This window comes from Pieris napi, chromosome 11, assembly GCF_905475465.1.
Source record: "Pieris napi chromosome 11, ilPieNapi1.2, whole genome shotgun sequence".
NCBI classification, from domain to species: Eukaryota; Metazoa; Arthropoda; class Insecta; order Lepidoptera; family Pieridae; genus Pieris; species Pieris napi.
The window spans coordinates 5,731,214-5,753,443 of NC_062244.1; the positions used below are offsets into that span (position 1 = coordinate 5,731,214).

Sequence of the window (22,230 nt, forward strand, 5' to 3'; positions counted from 1 at the left end):
TTTTTTTAAAAATTTATTTATTAGCCGGATACAAAGTCCATTGGCACAGTATTCATCATTTTTTTTTTAAATCTATTTATTAGCCGGATACAAAGTCTATTGGCACAATATTCATCATTAAACGTGCAGTGTTGCCAACTCTCGATTATGAAACTGCGTCGAAAATTCCAGAAAAGCACCAAAATTGTTTAGATGGAGACGATGTTTGACGTATTTTACGTTGTATTTTAGATTAGAGATTTTGAGAAGCATCTGACGATTGAAACAATGTTGTTATGTTAATATATAGCACTAAACAGTGTGAATAATAACTAAATGTACATTGCAGTAATTTATCTAATAGTCTGAAAATCAAAAGTGTTTCACTGTTTAAACATAATTACGGACTATACAGTAACCGCACGGTACATTTGACGAATGTCTTAAACTAATAATGTTTTATTACATTACACTCTTTTCGCGTAATTATTATGACGTTGGTGAAACCGAGATAATATATTATTACCACTCTCTATTTGTTTTTAAACTGTCGCATTAACTTTTATGATTATTTGGTAGAATTATCTACCCTTTAAACTAAAACTATCTTTATGTTTGTTGCTAACTATTTCAGGAATGTAAGATTAGGTAAACGAGTATTACTGAAATTGTGCACAAAATAATTTCCATTGAATCCTCGTGTTTTTCTATATAAAAATGTTTTGCAAAAATTTTGAAAAACTTAAGGAAGTCAAAAATGAGAAAACATTAAGTGTCGTAATATTGCTATCGACTTTGTTCCCCGAGGCAAGTGATATTTTAAATGTATTTTTTTTTGAGAAACCAAGAGGAATCTAAATAAAATAAAACCAATCTAAATAGTTTACGTACAAAGCAATATTAAAAAGAAGGGATTGTACAGAAAAGAAAGTAGGAATAAAATTACCACCAATGGTTAATTATATTTTCATTAGGTTTATTTAATTGCATTTCAGACATTTATAATTTTATAACATTAATTAGGTTTTTATAATAAACATTTAATTAGATGGATCTTCTTAACAGCAAAATTATACTATACTATTTATATAACTTATGAAAGTATAGGTTTCTTTTTTACAAATAAAATTTTGGATCGTTATTAATGTGTACTTTTTTTTAATATGGCTCTGGCACGGTTTGTGCATTAGCCAGCGTCAAGTATAAGATTTTTATAATTCGTACATTTTGTCTTAGAAATTCGACCATGTCCTCCATGTACGGTTTCGGCACTCGCCCGGTACCGCACAACCCTCCCAAAGGCCAAGAACAAATTTAAATTAAATTAAAACTTGCCCTCGAACCGGGAATCGAACCCGGTACCCCTCACCTAGCTGCCAATTGTCAAACTTCAAAGTCAGTAGTTAGAAAAGGTACAGTTACAGCGTCTAAAACCATTACCTTATTTTTGTATATAATTGTAGGAATTCGGAATAATTTAAGTTAATACATAAAGAAAAATACTTTGCGACAAACACTATTGTGTCAGCTTATTAATATAAAGTTGTATGGGAGTGACATTAAGCACATCCATATTAACGTGACTACTTTCATACAAATACAAAATGCGCTACTAATCCACCGTCGGCGTCGCAAATAGTTTTTAAGGCTCTAGGAATAACGAACGTAACGAATTTGTTTGATTTAATATTCTAAATATACTTCTACTTGACTCCTTTAGTTATAAGAATTATAATACTTTCCCTAGAGAAGAGATTTATATAACTAGATGGGATACATCGGGAGTATAGGCGGGACTGTAACGTGGTATACGTGGCACTTCGTCCCTTCTTCTAGCTCCTCTATCAACAACGAGACTTATACTCCCAGCTTCCTTCAAACCATTTGATTTGGCACGCCTCTGTGATGGTAATATTGCCGCTCGTAATGTCTTTCGCTTCTGGAAAAAATGAAGAGTTACTTTACGTTCGTGGATTGTGCTGTACATTATATTGTACTTACAAAGCTGTTTCCCAAGCGGCATTACTAAGTAGGAGATGAAGTAAAGAAATAAAAACACTGAAAAGGTTGTTTATTACAAGAAATGTAACAAATTTGGTATAATTATTATACTTTAAACCCAAACTTATTATGACAATTTATATGAATTTTTGGTTGTTTTTTATGAATTTCAACTCCAGAATCATAAAACGTTATTACCATACTGATTTATTTTACTCGAAATTAAAAACGTACAGTTACTGAAAATTCATAACATTTACAAACGTATTAGTTTTCATTGCTTTCCTCATTCCATAGACATCTAGAACTAAAAGATAGCTGAGCATTATTGTATCAAATCTAAGGACTAACAAAAGCGTATCTAAATGATCATGATAAATTATTTACTAATGTATATATTGTATTCTAGTTTTTTCGCCGACATCAGATTCCAATTGGATGACTTTTGCGCGATTTACCTCGACTGCGCCACGCCAGCGATCGGCCGCGTGTCGTGCTATTTCCATTCTCTTCTGTTTCTTTATTTGATGCTTTTTATACACGACTTCTATAACAATGAGGACAATTCCGCCGATTATACCAGCTAGTACCAATATAAATACGCCCGCCATGTTTTTTAAACCCAAAGTGTTTGGCGTTTTTTCGTTTTCCTCGCAATTTAACATGTTGTTTTGTAATATCCACTTGTTATCGAACGATTCCATTATACCGCCTAAAATAAAGCACATTTCGCGTTAGTGGAAATATGTGAAAATATATTAGCATTACTACCGATTGCTTCTTCAATTGGATTATTTTCGTACTTGCAAAGACAATTATATATAATACTAGAGGACCCGACAAACGTTGTCCTGCATGATATTTCAAGCGATTAGGATATTAAACAAAGTATGAAAATACCGACTGCATTGCCATCTGTCGGGCTGATTTTGAATCTAGGGCTCCACCCAAACACGTACAAAAAAATCATTCCAATCGGGCCAGCCGTTAAAGAGGAGTTCAGTGATACACACACGTACAGTAGAATTATATATATAAAGATAAGATTTATTATTTATATTTTTCTTTCTAAGAACAAGACTTTCTACAGCTTATAAAGTCATTTTTTTTTTCATTTAAGTAGTAGTTGTAGTGTAGTACATATTTAAATTTTTTATTCATGGTGAATAGTCAAAAGACCTTACTTTCATGAAAGTCCAATATCGCCAGTGTAACTAAATCTGCCCATGGGGATCCCTTTTGCAGTCCAACCCCATAGCCTGACCTTCCAAACAGTTCCCCAGCGGTCACAAGTTCGCAATCCTGCGCAGCTTCAAATTCTAGACGTGAAGAATCCCAAATGAACGCCATTAACTTCCTAAAATTTTTTTTAAGTAAAATGGACGAGAAGATCTGGCAACTCTATACAAAATGTTTGTAATTACCCGCAACCCCTTGCTTCACATTTTTAAGCAATTAATTAAAATAATAAATAAAAATCAAACAACCTCTATGAGCTTTTACGATTCCAAATTCAATTTTTTTTGGAAACATCACCTACACTATCTATAGTACTGCATTGAAATACGATTCAAATCGTCGTTAAATCATCATTAGTGTTGGGTTAGGACTCTCAATGCCTACTAATAGATGTTTTAATATGTCAGCAGACAGGGTAGTGACATTATCACTTTGAGTTTTCTTGATTCTAAACGAACGAACTCGGTGCTTACACATATTTCGTCGGCGCGACTACAATAGTGCGTAAGAGAAATCTATTCTTTTGATCAAGATAATCAATTATTTCTTCATCCTGTAAAATTGATAAAATACTGATACGCGGTATTGCAAATTGCTCTTACGCGCTGTTGTAGTCGCGTCGACGATATATATATATATATTGTATTTAGAACCTACCCGTCCTTAACATCTTGAATAGCCAGTTCAGCATTGTCATAGTTATTGGCTTCCATAGTACGATACATATTCGACAATTCCACCTGCCGACGGAAGTACATATCCACAGCCGAACCTTTCACCGTTGCGCATGTCAAGTTCTCCATTGTGTTACGAAGCTAAAAAAAAGTGACCAAAATCCACGTTGATTTCAATTCAACAACCATTTTTATGTAACTTCGCTGTCGCACGTATGAAAACTGACCCGTGTCACGACAAATGCGATTAGTAGGCACATAGCTAGCTTTTACTTTATAAAATTATAAATTATGTAAAAACAACAGAGAAATCAACGTTCAACTAAAAAATAATAGTTTAAAAAAACTAAAAAACACGCTTTTAAAGCACATCAAACTAAAAAGTGAAAAATAATTCCTAATTTAGGCTGAAAATGGTAATGAACAAAAAATACTGGTATTATTGTGAAAAAGCGTGGGTTGCTCGATAGACGAAAAATATGGCACAGGCAAAAATAAATACATATATATTTATTTTTTAGTTAAATTTTTTTTATTTTTTTTTCGGATTATTGCATTGTCATCGATCTTTGACAGGTGCGCAAAATTTGAATAAAATCTTTCCGTTTAAAGTGGTCAAAATCGAGTCCGAAGGAGTCGGTTACATACATACATACATACATACATAAATACATACATACAGGTGAAGCTAATATAAAGCGTGTAAAAATATTAATGTTTACTCAAAATGGTAATCATTTTTTTAAAAGGTAAATATCAATTGAACACAAAGAAACTTACCCTTGCGTCATTAATGCCACTTAACTTAGTTTTGGGCCTTTCAAGCACGAGGAAAGCAGCCAAGTTAGCTGTGTATGATGCTACTATGATCATCGCAAAACCGGCCCATACCATACCTAAAACGCGGGCGGAGAAACTGCGGGGAGTTCCTGTAAAAATGTAGAGCCAAGTAATAAATCTAGAATCTATAATCTATGTATATGTCTTGTGTATAGTTAGCGCGATGAAAAATCATTTAGATAGCGACGTAAGATATTGTCGCTGACGACTGCTGTAAAGTATTACAAATGTGGAATAAAGTAAATATATATTATTTAGTGATTCAGTAGTAGTTAAGGAAAGTAGTTTTATTTTACAGTTTAGGCTTTTATAGGCATAAAAGCCTTTGTGCTTTTTGTGGTAAAACAAAAGAAGGTTGTTCTATTTCTATTTTTAGCCAACAATTGTGTCTTAAAACCTATACCTAACCTATTGAGATATACAGGAATCTGAGGCCAAGACTGTATGTCCATTTTATAATATTACTATTAGTTTAAAAACAGCTTTTATACAGCACTTTTGTTTAAACTCTAAACCTGTGAAGTTCCATTGTTAAAACAATCTGTTAATATTCATCAAACTGCTCATTTTCACTGTATGAACTAATTACCTTCTCCAATTCCACTGTTGAGTAAAACTCCCCACGCAAACCAAATCGCACTGGACAAGTTCAATGCATCCTCTTCAGTACCATCAATATTAGCCAATTTAAACCGACCGAATGGTGAGAATCTATCCAACAAGTAAAGTACTAAGGCCACAACGTGAACCGATACCATCACCAAAATCCATAATGTATTTGAAAATGGTTGCAAGAATGATACAAGCGTCGATGATCTTGATGGCTGAAAAGGATGATGGATGGATCAAAATTTGTAATCTCAACAAAAGACATACATATACATAAAATATACATACATATAAAATATACAATAAAACGATCACTTATATAATATTTTTATAAGTGATCGTTAGAACACTACTACTTACTGTTACATACTTATATACAATATAGATAATTAAATTTTACCTTCTTTTCCAAAATAGTAATGCCTTGATATTTAAATGGTTTGCTAAACTCAATGAATTCAGCACGTTCGGGATTTATTGTCAACGGCGCAACAATCATATCAGCGCGTTCATATACTAATTCGCCTGAAACATATACCATTCGAGTTGTAGCTAAACAAGGAACACGCAAGGAAAAATTAAAAGAAACAAAACATGAATATATTGTTGGTTCAAGTGCACAGACCCTAATTAAAGATTTCAGTTGGCACCTGGTAGATAATACCGGTGACCCCAGAGCTGGCGCTTTCCGGGCTCAACGAAGTAAGTATCTCAATACAGCGAGGCAATGATGCCAGCGTTAAGGTAGACTGCCACAAGGACCAAACTTTTTAAATTTGTTTTAATTTTCTTTATATCAATTTTTAATTATTACTTTGTAGGTTAAGAAAATTGTAAGTACGGTATATGTACTCGATTGTTATGATTACTAATAAAAATATATGGACAATTTACAGTTGTATATTATGCGGTATTTCCGAAAATTTGAAAAAGGTAAGGTGTTTAAAATATTTTTGTAGGTGTGGTAAGGGGAAATGACTTGGGCCAAGTTATTTGCGAGAATTCAACCAAGCACATTTTACCAATAAGTCCAGTCCATTCCTTCTTCGATCCTGGTTGAGAGATATTCTTAAATACATAAGACCCGAACTGTCCATCAGGGGATAGTGCTAACGAAAATGTAAAGTTTATAGCTCGTGACAAATAGGTTAGAAGGTCCATACAGAACCCCTTGCAGCAGTACAATTGATCTGGAAATAGTATAACAAGTTGGTTATCATTTAATAAAATCAAATACACCACTACACGCAATACTCGTCGAGCGAGTTTGCTTATCTTGCCAAAGCCGCGCACAAATTATTTAAAGAGATCTATTAGGTATGAGGGTGTGCAATTGTTTAATCGGTTGCCGTCTAAGGTTCGTAACATTATAGACCAGTGCCGATAATTTTTGAAACCAAAAAAAATTACAGTAGGATGAAACCCATTAGAAAAGCAGGGGAATATGATCAAAATGAAAGGAAAAATAAATTACGGTCGATCTGAGGTCGGGAAGGGGTAGGGGGGGAGTTTTAAGGGTAAAAAACGGTTTATCTCGATTTTCGGCAAAACTAAAAGTCCTATCGAAGAAAGTTAAATGGCAAAGTTGTAGGCAATAAAAAGATCTACAACTTTTGTATTTTCAGATTTTTCACATAACCTCAAAATTTAGGTGAAAAATTAAAAAAACCAACTTTTTGGTTTTTTATTTCTATCTTTTACAAAAAGTTACTTTTTTAAACGAAATTTGGTAAAAACTTACCTTATTATGTCCCAAATATACTGTAATTTATTTGATTAAAAATATTTATTTTTTCACCTTATTTTGAATTAATATCGAAAAAACACCCTAATTTTCAATCGAAAATTCTGACGTCAAAATTTCAGCTTTTTTCAAAAAGTTGATGTGCTTTCAGTGCTTTAAAATCTCTACTTTCCTATGGTAAAAAAATGTATATATATTACGATAGTAAATCTTCTCAGAAAATGCAAAAAATCGTATGCAGTAACGCCCAGACCCGTCATCCCCTTCCCTACTTCTCTAAGGCATGAGGTTTTTTGAGGTTATGTGAAAAATCTGAAAATACAAAAGTTGTAGATCTTTTTATTGCCTAAACTTTGCCATTTAACTTTCTTCGATAGGACTTTTAGTTTTGCCGGAAATCGAGATAAACCGTTTTTTACCCTTAAAACTCCCCCCCCTACCCCTTCCTGACCTCAGATCGACCGTAATTTATTTTTCCTTTTATTTTGATCATATTCCCCTGCTTTTCTAATGGGTTTCATCCTACTGTAATTTTTTTCACTTTTTATTTATTTTAAAGGCTATCTGCACTGGTCTATTAGCGTGTTTGATCAGTTCAAAAGGGCATTAAAGACACACATCAGAATGGGTCCATTAGTATAAAATTGGGTTAGCTGATGACGACGTGTATCTCGTTCGTATATACTTAATATTAAATTTCTCATGTAAATAAAAAATAATTTTTGTAATGAGAAATAAAGTTCTTTAAACATTAAACATTATCATTACCTCTCTTTGAGTTTGACAGAGTTCTTAATCTGTGTAGAATATTTGTATGATCCACAAGCCACAAAACGACACAATAAAGTTTAATAATTTGTAATTATAGATGTAGAATCAACTAAATAAACGATGCTATCAAACAATAATAAATATAATCTAGCGACACAATAGTTCAATATAAACATTCGCTCATTAAATGACGCTCTGAGTACATGCCTGAAGACAGTCTTCAGGCGTAAGATGCTGCAGACACTGTTGTGACCAATAGTGATAATTACAAAGTAGAAATGTATTATTTTTTTATATATTTTTAAATTGCACATTTGTATTTTTTAATCTAGTTTGTTTTTTACTTTTAATGTTTAAGTTATTTTCTCTTTATCATTGTAATGTTTCCCTCTAAATGTTGTGCACACTTGTTATGGATGCACATGCATGTATCTTGTTTTCTATGTCATGTGTTCTCTGTAAGTGTTTGTATTTGTTTCGTTAGTGTGCCTTTTAAAATAAAATAAAATAAAATAAATAAAAATAATATAATTGAAATAAAAAGACTTACCAGCTTCCTCGCTAATATTGAAATGTGGACAAGGAATTTCTTCGCTAGTGCAATCGAGAATATCATCAACTCGACGGGCGTATACAAAAGGTTTCTCTTCTATAGTTACTACCTTCAAATAGATAATAAGCAAAAGGTAATTTAGAAAAATAAATCGACTTCACATACCTGTTAATATATATATACAATATACATATTATATTATACACGTCTCCTTCAGACATTGCAGTTCCTTAAGTTGGAATATTAGGTATATTCCAACTTAAGGAACTGAAATATTAATATAAAATCTCCTTATTATTGCCCTAACTCAACTTCATCTAAACAAATATAATCTGGTTAAGTTTGATCTGGTAATCACAATCTAGTTGTAAAGGAAGTTAACGTGGTAGTGACCTTCAAATGTGTCGGAATCATAAATCCTTCAGGCTTAGAAGAGCTGCGTCCCATCCATATGATTTCGTGTTCCTTCAGTTCGAGGCGCATTTTTTGAGTTTCCTGTAAACAATCAAAGTTTGAGCGCTTGTTATTCAAAATGTGCAATTTATGTGTGAACTTCTGCAAAAGCACGTCATTATCGACAAATTCAAAAGCTTTTTTTATGTCGAGACTCGAGATAGACAGCATCTACCCGTTTTCCACAGTACACTACTGGGCCAATATTCACCATATTATTTGAGTTGAGCTTCTGAGAGTTAGGAACTCATTTGATTAAGTGTGCACTTTTGAAATGCCACTAGCAAAGTGGCATTTCAAAAGTGCACACTTAATCAGCTATCATAAGCTAGCGGCATAGGCCGATAGCTTATATTAGCTATTTAGCTATCTGCCTATGCTGTTCTACTTTATCACGGCATCCTACTCTGGGAACTGGAGTTACACGACTGCTCTTCCAACATGTGGGAAATGTTGCTGCTTTGAAACGCGTATTATATATGTGGAACTGTGGTTCAATATGTACAATATATCGAATTGGAAACCTCTTTTAAACGCCAAATAATCATTACTTATTTATTTACACTTCGTTGCATTACAATATAAAAATTTAACATAATTAAATGTGACGGAGGGCAACTGGCCGACTTATCGCTTTCGAGCGATCACTTCCAGGCAACCACTGTGAGAAATGAAAAAAAAAATTCAAATAGATAAGGTAGGCAAGAAGTGCAACAATACATATTACATATAGTTATTAAGAAAAAAAACTAAACAGGAACAAAAACAAACTAAACTAATAAAGGATACATGAAAAATAAAAAGTAAAAAGTAGTAGTAGTAGTATATTTTATTATTTGTCTATCTTTTTAAATTTAAATTAAAAAGACAGACAAATTCAAATTTACCTTAGAATAAAAATATTTTCCAACTGCTACATGCTCGCCTTCAGCTCTTATATTGACCATGTCGTACTCCGCATGGACTCTATCGCCATGGTCATCAAAGGCCACATGTCCAGTAGCACCATTTTCTAACCTTTGCCTTCTTATATAATCAAAAAGAACCTGTCCAGTCTGCCATATCGAGCCAGAATTGTCACAATCCGATGGTGGAGCGTTTATCTCTTCAGTTTTGTTCATTTCGCGTATTGCTGATGCTAGGACATATCTAGAATTGAAATCAATTTACAAACCAATTCAAACGAAATTTATTTTAAAAATCTTTGGACTTTAATCTCATCGTGTATGCTATAGATTCAGCAATAAACCACTTCATAAAGAGTTCATATTTATCGAGCGTAACAAAAAGTCCGGAACCTATCTGGGAGTGTACATTGGTGGCTCTATTCACTTGAAAACAGGCAAAAGTATCGTTAAGTTGCGGAAACTTACATAGAATCCTGTATATGAGCGTGTTCGTTAGTGGCGTTTACCAGCCTTAATCCCAGAAGTCCCTCAGGAGCATTAGCGGCATCTAATGCTTGTTCTGTGACCATCCATACGTAGCCAGATGTAGTCATGTTCATGTACGTTGCATCACGGAAGATTATCTCGGCATCTGTTTTACTGTAAGATATAGGTAATATAAATCGGAAAAGAACTTTGTTACTACTTCGCCTCAAATAATAAACGAATTGATAACCACCTATGTTGAAAATCATACGTAGTTCTGCCTTGCGATTCTGTAACTCACTTTTCGAACTCTCTAGGCATTCTGATAAACAATAAACTACAAGCTGGTACTACTACTACTCTTATCAGAATGTCCAATCGTAAAATGACTGCTTTACGACTGATTTGAGCGCGACCGCCGCTGCGAAAACCGCTGTGAGAGTTCGAAAAGTGAGTTACAGAATCGCAAGGCTGGACTGGTAGCATCAGCTCTGACTACACTTTTGTTCGGCGACTACTAGGCTTGAAATAACATCAATGTTCTCAAAATAAATACACATTAGGCTAGTGTAAGCAACATTACGATTAGGTGATATTTTAAACTGATTAGCATTAATTGGTTTGACAGGTAAAACTATATTTTACCACTCTGAGGTGGATCGTTTACATACCTTGCATACATAAGAAATACTCTAGCTTGTGCACTTCTGACATCAATAAGTTTCTCGTTAAATGAGTCTAAACCTGGCTCAAATTCAATCACCTGTTCAACGACAACTTTTCTGTCAACATCTTCGTCTACACTTTGTGATGTAGTTTGAAATCTGTATTCAGAAATTAAATTGAAAGAAAATACTATCATAGAAACGATTTCTCTTTTAAACGATTGCTTTCGCTTTAAGTATTTTAATTTCCAGTTCAATTAAATATTAAGTTAACACTGTTTTTTGTATCTACTTGATTTCGCTGGTCGTGTCCACATGTTATAGGGACGGCACCGCTGTTGATATTTATGTATGTATGTCAATTTATATCATGTGTTTGTCCTAATTTTGTGGTCCAAATAAAAAAAAATATATATATTCAATTTCAGTAATTTCGTTGAAGGAGTCTTAAAACCACTTACCGTCCCAAGATGGCTCTACCATCCGTATCGGAGCTGTGTATAACAATTACTTTCATGTAATTGAAATGTTTTAGAACATCCACCCACACGTCAGCCTGATGGGAGTATGGCGGTACGGTACGTAGAAATGATACATGAATATTTTTGTCGGAAAATGCCGAGTCCCTGGAAGAAATCCCAATAACCGGTATATGGTAGAAACCGCTGGTGTAAGATACTGCAGCGGGTGAGAGGTCGCCTGTTATTGGATGGGATACTATTACTGCGTAGACCTGTAAAAAATATCATTTGACAACTATCGGACACGAACACAGCTCAATATGTCGAGTCTTAACGGGTATAAAAGTAGAAAATCTGAACTAAAAATAAAATAAAACTATTTGAATAATAAACAGTGCAAAGCTATTGAAACACGCCAAAGTAAATAAAGAAAAATCACTTATTGTGGAAGGTTAGAAAGTGGCCATTTATTTGTATACTTTGCGAAAATAAGGAAAAAAGTCTGTAATGTCTTCAATCTTACCCGATGAGCAATGAGATCCTTACAGACATTAAGCGCTGTCATAATTGGATTAGGGTCCATCAAAATTGAGTAATCATGGTAGGTCACACCGCGAGGCACATACTTATCCTTGAAGTTTAGATTCTGAAATACACTACAGTACAGCTTTTACCAACTAATTACTATAGTAGATTTACGCGTTACATAGCATTTTAACCTTGAATAATTTTGAAGTTATACTTCTTTAGGCGCGTTATGAAAAATTGATGAGAGTGAAATTTTACGATGCGCACGCACCGTTACACAAAATTAACAGATTGAAGTTGCCCACGGACGATGCTACGGCATTGGACATAATTTAAAAACAACATTCGAATAATAATAGAATTTATGTTACACTTAATATAAGAGAATAATAATAAATATTTATTTATTTAATTTTTCAAATGTAAACTGAACTTTATTGACTATAATGACTCCTTTTCCAGTCTTTGATTATTTAATTATAATTAATTATTTGCTTGCAATCACTCAATCAAAACTATTTTTAATAATGCCAAAGAAGTACAACTTCTTACGCGCGTACATAAGTACACACACCCTTTTTCTTTTTTTTATAGAACAGGGTACAAACGAGCAAGAGGCTAAACCGATGTTAAGTGCCGATGGACTCACACTGCCAGAAGGCTCGCAACTGCGTTGCCATTTAGGAATTGGTATGTTTTTTTCTTGAAAGACCCTAAGTCGAATTAGTTTCGAAATACGTCAGTAGGGAGCTGGTTCCACATAGTGTTGGTGCGTGGCAAGTGCCTTAAAACGCGCAGTGCTCACCGTAAAGTTACTGAAGTAAAATAATCTTCAGCTATAAGATTTGGCCTTTATAAATGATTGAATGGTTATTTAACAATTACCAAGAGATTTACTTACAGATATTGTATCTTTGAAGAATGCAACCGACTCGTTACTTGATAGAACCCCGCCAACATTGTAATAAGTAGGATTTGAGTTCCGGCGTCTGTCGATATCAGCAATTGCTGAATTCCAGCAGAGCACTGCCAGCGTAAGTTTCAGCCACATGTTCACTGAAATAATATGATTTAGTTCTAAAGTTAAGTGGAAAGCTGTAAAGTTTTATGGCCTGTATCTATTATTAATGTATGTTTTTAATTCTATTATATTTCTTAAATTATCGTATAAATTGTTTTCACTCCTTGTTTGATTGAAATTAACGAAATTATATACTCACGCTTCTTTTAACTTCGCACACTCATAATATTGTAAACATTTAAATAAGGTTTTACGTAATTGAAATAAGGTGTGATTCTGCGCCCCAACGGCGCATGGAGCACTATCTCAGGTTGCTATGGAAACCACGCAGGCGTCCTGGTGCAAATCGATTCTATTCTTAATACGGAAACTTAAAAATATACTCGTAAATTAGAATAACAAAAGAAATATATTTTTTAAAAACTTTATTGATTATATAATATTTTGAGAATGTACAAAACAAAGAAACATAGTTATAAACGATTCAGAAATAGTTTTAAGACCAAGCCCATGGCCTGGAGGTTGGGGTCCATGTAGACCAGGCAGGGTTCCAGGGACGAAGCGCTGCAGCGGCAGCAGAAGCAGCATGTTGAGCAGCACCCGCCGCTCCAGCTGCTCCAGAACTTTGCAGCACCGATAACTTCAGGGCTTCCAGATCTTGAGGATAACGCATTTATTAAACAATTTTTCGGTCATAAGTCTAAATGGTTTCTATCTGATTTAGTCTAATTTAAAGGCATTATTATGTCTTACGAGTATAAGCTTTTTACCACTTTAGTTACTAATCTAGAAACCATACAATTGCACAAAATTAACAGCCGTACTTAAAGAATCTTGATGTTCAGCCACGACATTCAGTGTCTGATTAGCTAACGACCGTTTTAGAAACAAATCAAGAGACCTTTCTTAACTTACAATTGGAACTATGCGAACTTGTGTAATATATATAAATCTTTACTTCGTGGCTTAACTAATCGTTAACTCTTAACTCTGTACGGCTGTAAGGGTGAAAGAAAACTTGAAGTCGAGTTTCAAAATTTTATAGATATTTGTTAAACTATGTACACATAAATATGATAGTTTAAAAAGTAAAGTAACATACCAGCACTCTGCAGTCTCGCAGCTTGCTTGTTAGCAGCCTGTTGTATTGCTCTAGCCGCAGCGGCTTCATGAGCTGCGGCGATTTTCTGCGCTGTGGCCGCACGAGCTTTAGCAGAGGCGAGCTGCGCTTGAGAATGCACAGCTGATTGAGCTGCTTCGAGCGCGTGCGCGCGGGCAATACGCGCAGCCTCTTCACTGTGGGAACGTGTTTATTAAGAGTTGGATTGTTAATGCCGTTGTACGATCTTCAATTATACTTAGATCTATTACAAATATTCAGGCTGTTTATTAATTTCTAACGAAAGATATCATTACTTTCACAATACTTCAATTACGACCCATACGTTAGGAAATACTAACCTTTTATGAGCCGCGTGAGCAGATTCAGCCTCTTTAGCACTGGCATAGCTCTGCTGCTCTAGTGCAGCGTGTTTAGCAGCTGCGACCTGTCGCTGGGCAGCCATTACTGCTGCCGCTGCGGCTTTTGCTGCTGCTATTGCACCAGCTACATCCGAGCTCGAGTCTCAAAAGTACAAAAAATATATTTAATTTAATTATTGTAAGTGTAAAGTTAACAACTAAATGTTGAGTGCATAGTGATTACAGGCTGTATATAATTGTTTAGTTTACTAGTTTTACTGGTTTACTTAGTTTACTGTAATATAATATTATTTTTGTGTGATGGACTAAGCTTATTTACGAGTAGGTAGGTAAGTGCCAAACATGATCCAAAATATATTTAATCTTTTTAAATTAGTTTTAGTTATATATAGGTAGTCCTAAAATCACAGACGTAATGTCAAGACTTGACGATCATACCACTGGAAGAATGTCCAATCCCATTCGTCTGAGCAACTTGGATTAAACTTCCCACAGGAAACAAACCGGCGACATCCCATCCTGAAGCACTCCTCTTCTCCGCTTGCTTGCCTAGCGTTATAGCGACGCAGACACACACAAACAAATACTGAAACATAACACATTTATGTACCAGAAAGGACACAATATTAGTAATTTATTTGTTACTAGCAGACCGGCCAAGCGTTGCTGTGGCTAAGGTTTTTGTTATATTACATAGTAGTAAACTATTCAAGGGAAACGGTAGGAGAACTTATGTGAAAGGTAGATAGGTTATGTGAAACCTTGGTACTTTTAACACAGCGCCACCTGTTAGAATTGTATCAAATAATAAACAAATATTTTGCAATAAAATAATATTGCGGGTATAAATTGAGATGTAAGCTATCCTATATTTTAAGTTGGATCAAACTACACACGGTGTGCAAATTTAATTGAAATCGGTTCGGTAGTTTGGGAGTCCATAGCGGACAAACAACGTGACATGTAATTTATATATATTAAGATTAGGGCTTTGGAAAACTTCGGTTTACATTCTCTATGGTACAGAAGGCCTACGAGCAGGCCGATCTTTCTGGGAATGGTACGGTCTCTTCTTTAAGGCCTTAGGGTACCGGTTCGGATACAATTAATTAAATCTCTTTGTTTTGATTTTTTTATTATAAAAAAATAATAATTTTGGAGAGCATCCTTCTATTAGTTCTCTATCAGTATTCTAAATTTTGTTCCATGACTGAGCCATGAATGACAATTTGATTTAGGTATAACGAGTACAATTAAGAACCTTCTCTCAATATTTTTAAGGAAAAGTGATACAATCATTCCGCAACGATTAATACTTAAACTTATTATTAGGAAAAATAATTCTTACCAATTTTACAAAACTCATGTTTTCTTGAAAGTAGCAGTGGTTTACTTGACTTGCAATGGAACTGTGATATTGTTTTAGTTTACAGAAACATTTTATAGTATTGAATACGGAAGAGTTTTCAACAAAGGAGAGGGATGATGACCGAAAATTACTTTAATTGCGACCTATCATAGATTGAGCGGCAATTTAAACTATCCCTTTCAAAACAATTTTAGCGTTCTCTTTTGTAAGTGTTATTCGGTGGTAAGTATGTATGTATATAGAAATGAATCCTTTGATAGTCTTGTTAGCTAAATTTATTGCTAAAAATTATGTGATTGAAATGAAAATTAAACTATATTTACTTTGTCTTTGGTTTACTAAAGTATTTTGTAATAACCGAAATATTAAGAAAAGGTCTGTATTAATTTACTTTTTGTCAAACTAAGTTTTTCTAACTCATAAGTGGATTTAATTTTATAAATTAGGGTAATTAATACTAAAACTTAATTGAGAATTTATTATTATACAAAAAAAAGTTTGCATTACTACGACATATTATTATTTTACCACCACATCACAAATAAAACGCGTCAAAGTTGTTAAACCATGCCATCTAGTGAAAAAATTAAATAACATTAAGACTAACGACACTATACTACTATAGTAATAAAATATTGATCCACGCCATCTAGTGAAATAATATCACAACGCCAAGACATGGTTCTTATGCAATATACATGGAAATTTTGTACAAATTAAACTAGATGGCGACAATGGAAGTAATTTCAACGTACTACGGTGTTAGCGACATTCCTATTTCAAAGGATTGGATTCCTAATATGTATTATGTAATTTAAAACATTTTAAAATACTAATTATTGATGGTTACGACGCATTATGAACATATTGTTAAGAAAAGGTTTGTTACCTTTTAACATTTAACGATGCCAAAGAATTTTAATTTAGTTATTAACCTAGTTTGGTGGTATCAGTACATATTTATATCGTTATTCTATTATGTTCTGACACAATTTATGTTCTTAGCCAAAATATAGTAATTTAAAAAACTTCGTTACAATGACTCGGCTTGGTATCCCTTTTTTTCAAGCTCTTATGGACATAGACTGACGGTTTGCAAATGCTTATATCTTGATATTTTTGAAATTCTTACATTTCCAAATTCTCTGTGCTATTTTAGGTATTGTTGACTAGCTCGCGGATTAATCAGCAATTATTTAATCGTAGCATGATACAGCCTACCCTCTATCCTCGATAAATGGAATGTCCAACACAAAAGTACTGATTCTATTGACGCAACAACAGTTCCTTAGATTCGTCCGCTGAACCAAACAAACAGAGCGATGAATAATGTTAGGTGAAAAAAATGTCGTACGAGATTTGAGGGTGCAATTTATGTAAATGGCAATTGTTAATTATTTATGCACTTCTTGAACTTTACCCTCTGTATATGTTTCTTTTTTATTGTTCCATACTAGGGTTGCCTGGAAGAAATCGCTTGTTAGCGATAATTCCGCACGTTGCCTATTAACTTATGTAACCTGCATTTTTATATGTATGTCTTCGTATAGTAACGAAGGTAGGGTAACGAAGTGCAAATAAACGTTGGAGGTCGTACATGCAAATAATTTGCTGCAAATAAAACCTTATTATATTTAAAAATATATTTGTCCCTCTAAGCCTTAATGGCATTAATGGCCTTATGAAGAAAAAAGAGAGGACACCTACGAGAAACCTGGGAAGATGAATTAAAATAAATGGCGAGAAAATAGTAGCGAAGATGAGAGACAAATGGAAGAATTTGGAGGATTTATCTGTCGTGTACCTACCAATATTAAATATAATAACATATGCTTATTGTAATCCTTACTATAGTAGGTACTCGTATACAGGCTATTTTTATCTTATTTATCAATAGTTAAATAATAGTCGCTAATATAGTTTTTAAAGTTTTACTTTAGGTACATATTTAGTATAAAGTAAATAAAAATTACAATTGTTTAACAGAATTTTCAACAGATAATACATAGATACAGATAGTATATATGGTAATGGATTGGCAATACAGAGAAGAATTATGATATATTCAGATTTATAAAATCGCTTTTTATTTTTTAACGGTATATTTACTGTGCGCTGCAATAAACATTTTTTGCACGTAAAGTAAGAAAATTAGCTGTATGGTTGCTTAATTATATTATGATTACGTTGTTTTAGTAATTTAAATATTTAACAACAGAGGAGGCCTATGTTCAAGGACAAGCTGTATAACAGAAATCAACCGGCTCGCCAATTAATTATTAATATTTATTTTTATTTTTAGTGTAAATTGTTTAGTATTTCCCATTTTTATGTTCTAGTATAAGTAATTACAGCAATAAAGGATTTTATTATTATTATTAACAATGTTTTGTGTGATTTTTAAAATGATGTTTACTTTATTGAAAGTAAAAAACGTCTTTTACTAATATTTGTATGGAACTATGACTCCAGAGTGAGAGTCGAAATTCCATACGTTTTTGTCATACAAAAATCACGTTTCTGAATTAATCTTAATTTTATTTATTTAAGCCAAACAATAATTTCACACCAAAGACATTTTACACCAATTGACCGAGTCCCGTAATAAGCTGGTGAAGCTTGTGTTATGGGTACTAGACAACGGATATACATACATATTATAAATAGATAGACATATAAATACATATTTAATCACCCAAGACCTAAGCACATCACCAAATGCTCATCACATCGATGTTCGTCTCAGCCGGGGTCGAACCCGGGACCCATGGATTCGCAGTCAGGGGTACTAACCACTAGACCAATGAGTCGTCAAATAAATTATAATATATAATATACTAACTACATACTACATTAAACTACTAACAACATTATTACCACATAAATAGTAGATATCATTTTTATTCAGTTTTCTTGAACGTCAATCAATCTTGAATCTATTTTATTCATGAATTTTTTCTCAAGACGAGATTATGACTTGATAAACGAAATAGAATACGAACCTTAACTACACTTGTTTTCCACATAATCATTCGGGGCGCTGAATTTTTTTTTCTTCATGTGGCATACATTTTCAACGGAATGGAAAAAAATATATTTTTGGTATGCTTATAATACAGAATTGTAGAAAACACAGAAACGTTTGTTCAGACTTCAGTTGTCCGCAACAAACCGATGGTCATTGCACTGGCAACAAATTGACCAATTGTTAAGTTTGACTATAGTTAAAATATACATCGAAAAACGCATTTACGATTTAACTACTGGTTAGTCATTTAACTATAGTTAAACTGTAACAACAAACTGTAACAAATGGTCATACCATTTTTAACTACGGATCAAAAAACTGGCCATTAGGGAGTGGACGGGTATTGCGACTTCGGAAGAGTTGCTGCATCTGGCACATGACACGCTTCAAGAGACTGAGGGCCAACCTCCACTAATGGAGAGGCATAAAAAAAATAATAGTTCTTAATAAAGTAATAATTTGTTCTTGTAGTGAAATGGGCTCGTACTCCAATAGGAATATTAAGTAATCTTGTCTTCCAAAGCAATGGATGGTTAGTCAAGCATTTTTTCGTAGATTTGATATTACAAAGATAACAATATTTTTTACATGAAACTCCGCCTCATGAGTGAGTAAAATCTATGCATTACATGTTTGACGTAATTTGAGATATTTAAACAGTATGACTCTATTTTAAAGTTCTCTTTGTCGTTGTTGTAAAATATTTTTTAAACTTTGAGTTAATTTTAGTAACGTAGTGCTATGAACTTATATTTCATTTAACGCAATGAAAAACATTCTCAGCTAGATTAACTTTTACACAACAACTATTTACACATAGATTACAAATATGATTACAAGCTTAAGAATTTTTACCACAGATTGAGCATAGTCAAAACTGGAAAACGCATTCAATGCCTGCGTAAAATCTCTATTGAAACAATACCGTGTACCAATTTCGAACTTGCTAATTGATGTTCAATGCAACACTCCATCGACAGCATTCCTTACCTCAATATGGTGCACTTAAAGCATGGCTGGTGATTAAGTTGCCATATTCGTGATCTGGTTTCGGGAAGCGAGGCACGTGGCGGCTTCTTACTGAATTTGTGTAAACTGGTTGCCATGGGAACGCATCTATATTACACGATATTTAGCCTTAGTTTATTTAAGGATCATTATATTGTTATCGTTTTCATTCGTTTCCTAATTTCCAACCGAGTTACACTTTGTCACTTTCCACGTATCGATATTTTAATAAACCAATTTGACTATTGTAACTAGAATGTTAAATTTATTAGTATTAGTGATATTTGTAATATATATAAATATATATATACAACAATATATCTATAAATATATCTATCTTAACAAAATTTCTTGCATCCGATTGGTCCAAAAATTGCTCCAAGGATTGGAGACTACAGCTGGCCGGGCTCCTGATAATTTTTTTAGAAAATCATTATATGGTTAAAAAATCTATTAATCCAGTCAGCAAGTCCAGATCGGCACTTCACGCGTCAAACGTTAGAGTGCATGAGCTTTTTGACTACTATCGGGATTGGGAGCTAGGTGAGATTGTCGAGGCACTGAGGCCACAGTCCACAGCAGATAGTCAGTGCCGCACGAGACTCCGCTCGAGACGGTCACGTAATGCCGCTAGCCGCTAGCGCGCACCGACAGCGCTCACGATAAATCGCCTCCGGTAACCTAACTAGTGCAAACGTCCACAAAATATCACAGAGCCCATACAATACAGTGTTTAAGATAACTTTTCAGCTGATCAAACTTTTGAGGTTAGAATTTTCCTCCCGCTTTTCCGAAGTTCGCGCCATCAAAATCCTTTCGGCCTCTGCAGTTGCATAACAATGCAGGCCGCGTGGAAATGTTTGGTACAGTGAAAATTTTCGTGTGACTAGATTCTGTTTCCACGCGGCGAATGGCGTGTTATAGCCTATAGGTGATTTGGACCGATTTCAGTTTAACGACTCGTACTCGCTGGCCGCTTACGAAACGCTTCAAGCAAAAAAAGTTTTGCCGAAAAAAGTTTGCAATTCGCTTGACGACAGTAATCAGATAAATTAACAAAATTTATTTTCACATGCCGTGATATGTTAATCAACAGTTTAAAAGACTAATTATTTATCCAAATATTTGTGGGACTTGACCGTAATCGCATTACCTTTTCTGTCAATATCATTTGCATAAATTGTCCTCGATTTCAACAGTTAGAGTTACGATCTGTCTGTGGCTTTGACTGTGATATTTTGTGGTAGTGTCAGTGTATTAGTGAGTTTTGCAGCTCAGGGAAATGTTACTAATATTACCTTCCCGATGTGTATTTTACAGCAATACCAGTGTTGAGTTATAAGTTAGAATTACAATAACCACAAGTGATACGATATAGTTGGAAACTATAGGAAAGTGACACGCTATTGGTGACAGCGGTTTTGAAAAATACCAATTGAGAACGGTATTTTGAAAGTGCATCTAACCCCGTGTCTGGCTCATACATGTGAGTATTTCTGAATTATTTCTTACATCAGATAATCTATAATTATAACACACAATCATAATTATACGAAACTCCTTAAAAGTAATCTGGCATAGAGAAATAGTAAAAACTTTTTCAAATTAATTAATAACCGTACTACCGAACGTTACCGTTGTTAAAATTTCATTGAAGTAAATTTAGAGGTTAGCCGTGAAAAATACTAGAGTTACTTTCGCATTTATAATGTGGCTTAATTATTCGCCGGTCAGTAGCTGGCTAATGTTAATGTCAATGATGCTATTTTAGGTTTTAGTCACATATAATACAGTCTATTTCTCTGTTCTAATTTGTTAGTTAAAATTAGATGTTGGCCTATGCGTTTCGCATGACATAAGTGTATTTTTCTATTTAACTATGATGACCGTCGCCATAAAACGACCTTCAAAATATAAATCGACTTGAATTATAATATATTAATGATCACTATTTTTATATATTATTTTATTGAAAAATAAAAGCACTGTACAATAGACGGTGTAAGAATATTAAAAATTCCCTAGAAAATATTAAAATTGTAAACTATTGCCGAAACATAAGATCTGAAGCTCTCGTATTTTTTTAATATAAACTACAAAAAGGTTTTATACACAATTGTCGTAACCAAAATTTAAATAAAAGATTCAGATTATAAGATACAGCCAAAAGATCCAATGTAAATTTTACAAGTCACATTCCACTTGATATTCAGAACTTTCATAACATATAATATTTAAAAACGTTTTAATTGAAACGTTAGTTAAATTCAAATGACTAAAATCTTTTTTTACTTCCGTCAAAATATTGTAAAACTTTACCACTGTAATAATATATAGCATATTCCGTTAAGACTTACAAATACTTTCACTCTTCTTGGTATTCTTGGAAGATAAACTAACCGACGTTTCATGCTAACTTTAATTATTAAGTA

General features: G+C 33.6%; 3 protein-coding genes across 9 annotated transcripts in view; 1 reads left to right on the forward strand and 2 right to left on the reverse strand.

Annotated features, from left to right (window-relative positions):
- Window positions 1-1,336: 1,336 nt before the first annotated feature.
- Window positions 1,337-13,222, reverse strand: LOC125054134 (glutamate [NMDA] receptor subunit 1). Of its 2 annotated transcripts, none has more exons than XM_047655854.1 (17): window positions 13,111-13,222; window positions 12,792-12,946; window positions 11,886-12,008; window positions 11,363-11,634; window positions 10,908-11,060; window positions 10,237-10,410; window positions 9,751-10,012; window positions 8,804-8,905; window positions 8,408-8,519; window positions 6,365-6,532; window positions 5,743-5,867; window positions 5,323-5,557; window positions 4,674-4,822; window positions 3,877-4,034; window positions 3,165-3,337; window positions 2,439-2,692; window positions 1,337-1,918 (listed from the first exon to the last, which is right to left on the reverse strand). In XM_047655854.1, the coding sequence occupies exons 2-17, from the start codon at window positions 12,939-12,941 to the stop codon at window positions 1,736-1,738; spliced, it is 2,793 nt and encodes a 930-aa protein (XP_047511810.1). In that variant the 5' UTR covers window positions 12,942-12,946; window positions 13,111-13,222; the 3' UTR covers window positions 1,337-1,735. The 2 variants fall into 2 exon arrangements, with proteins under 2 accessions (XP_047511810.1, XP_047511811.1); XM_047655855.1 differs by having other exon boundaries at window positions 1,806-1,918; window positions 2,368-2,692.
- Window positions 13,223-13,365: 143 nt separating this feature from the next.
- On the reverse strand, window positions 13,366-15,825 carry LOC125054017. The gene is made up of 5 exons (XM_047655667.1): window positions 15,742-15,825; window positions 14,832-14,979; window positions 14,373-14,535; window positions 14,014-14,207; window positions 13,366-13,568 (listed from the first exon to the last, which is right to left on the reverse strand). Exons 1-5 carry the CDS (start codon window positions 15,757-15,759, stop codon window positions 13,408-13,410), a joined length of 684 nt encoding a protein of 227 aa, XP_047511623.1. The 5' UTR covers window positions 15,760-15,825; the 3' UTR covers window positions 13,366-13,407.
- A 4,544-nt stretch (window positions 15,826-20,369) lies between these two features.
- Window positions 20,370-22,230, forward strand: part of LOC125054096 (fibroblast growth factor 22) — a 154,989-nt gene continuing 153,128 nt past the window's right edge. The window contains exons 1-2 of one of the 6 annotated variants that reach the window (XM_047655780.1): window positions 20,370-20,474; window positions 21,072-21,284. The gene's annotated coding sequence lies outside the window, so the exon portion shown is untranslated. Of the gene's footprint in view, window positions 21,285-22,230 lie in introns of all 6 variants that reach the window. The other 5 variants (XM_047655777.1, XM_047655778.1, XM_047655781.1 and 2 more) reach the window with 5 other exon arrangements.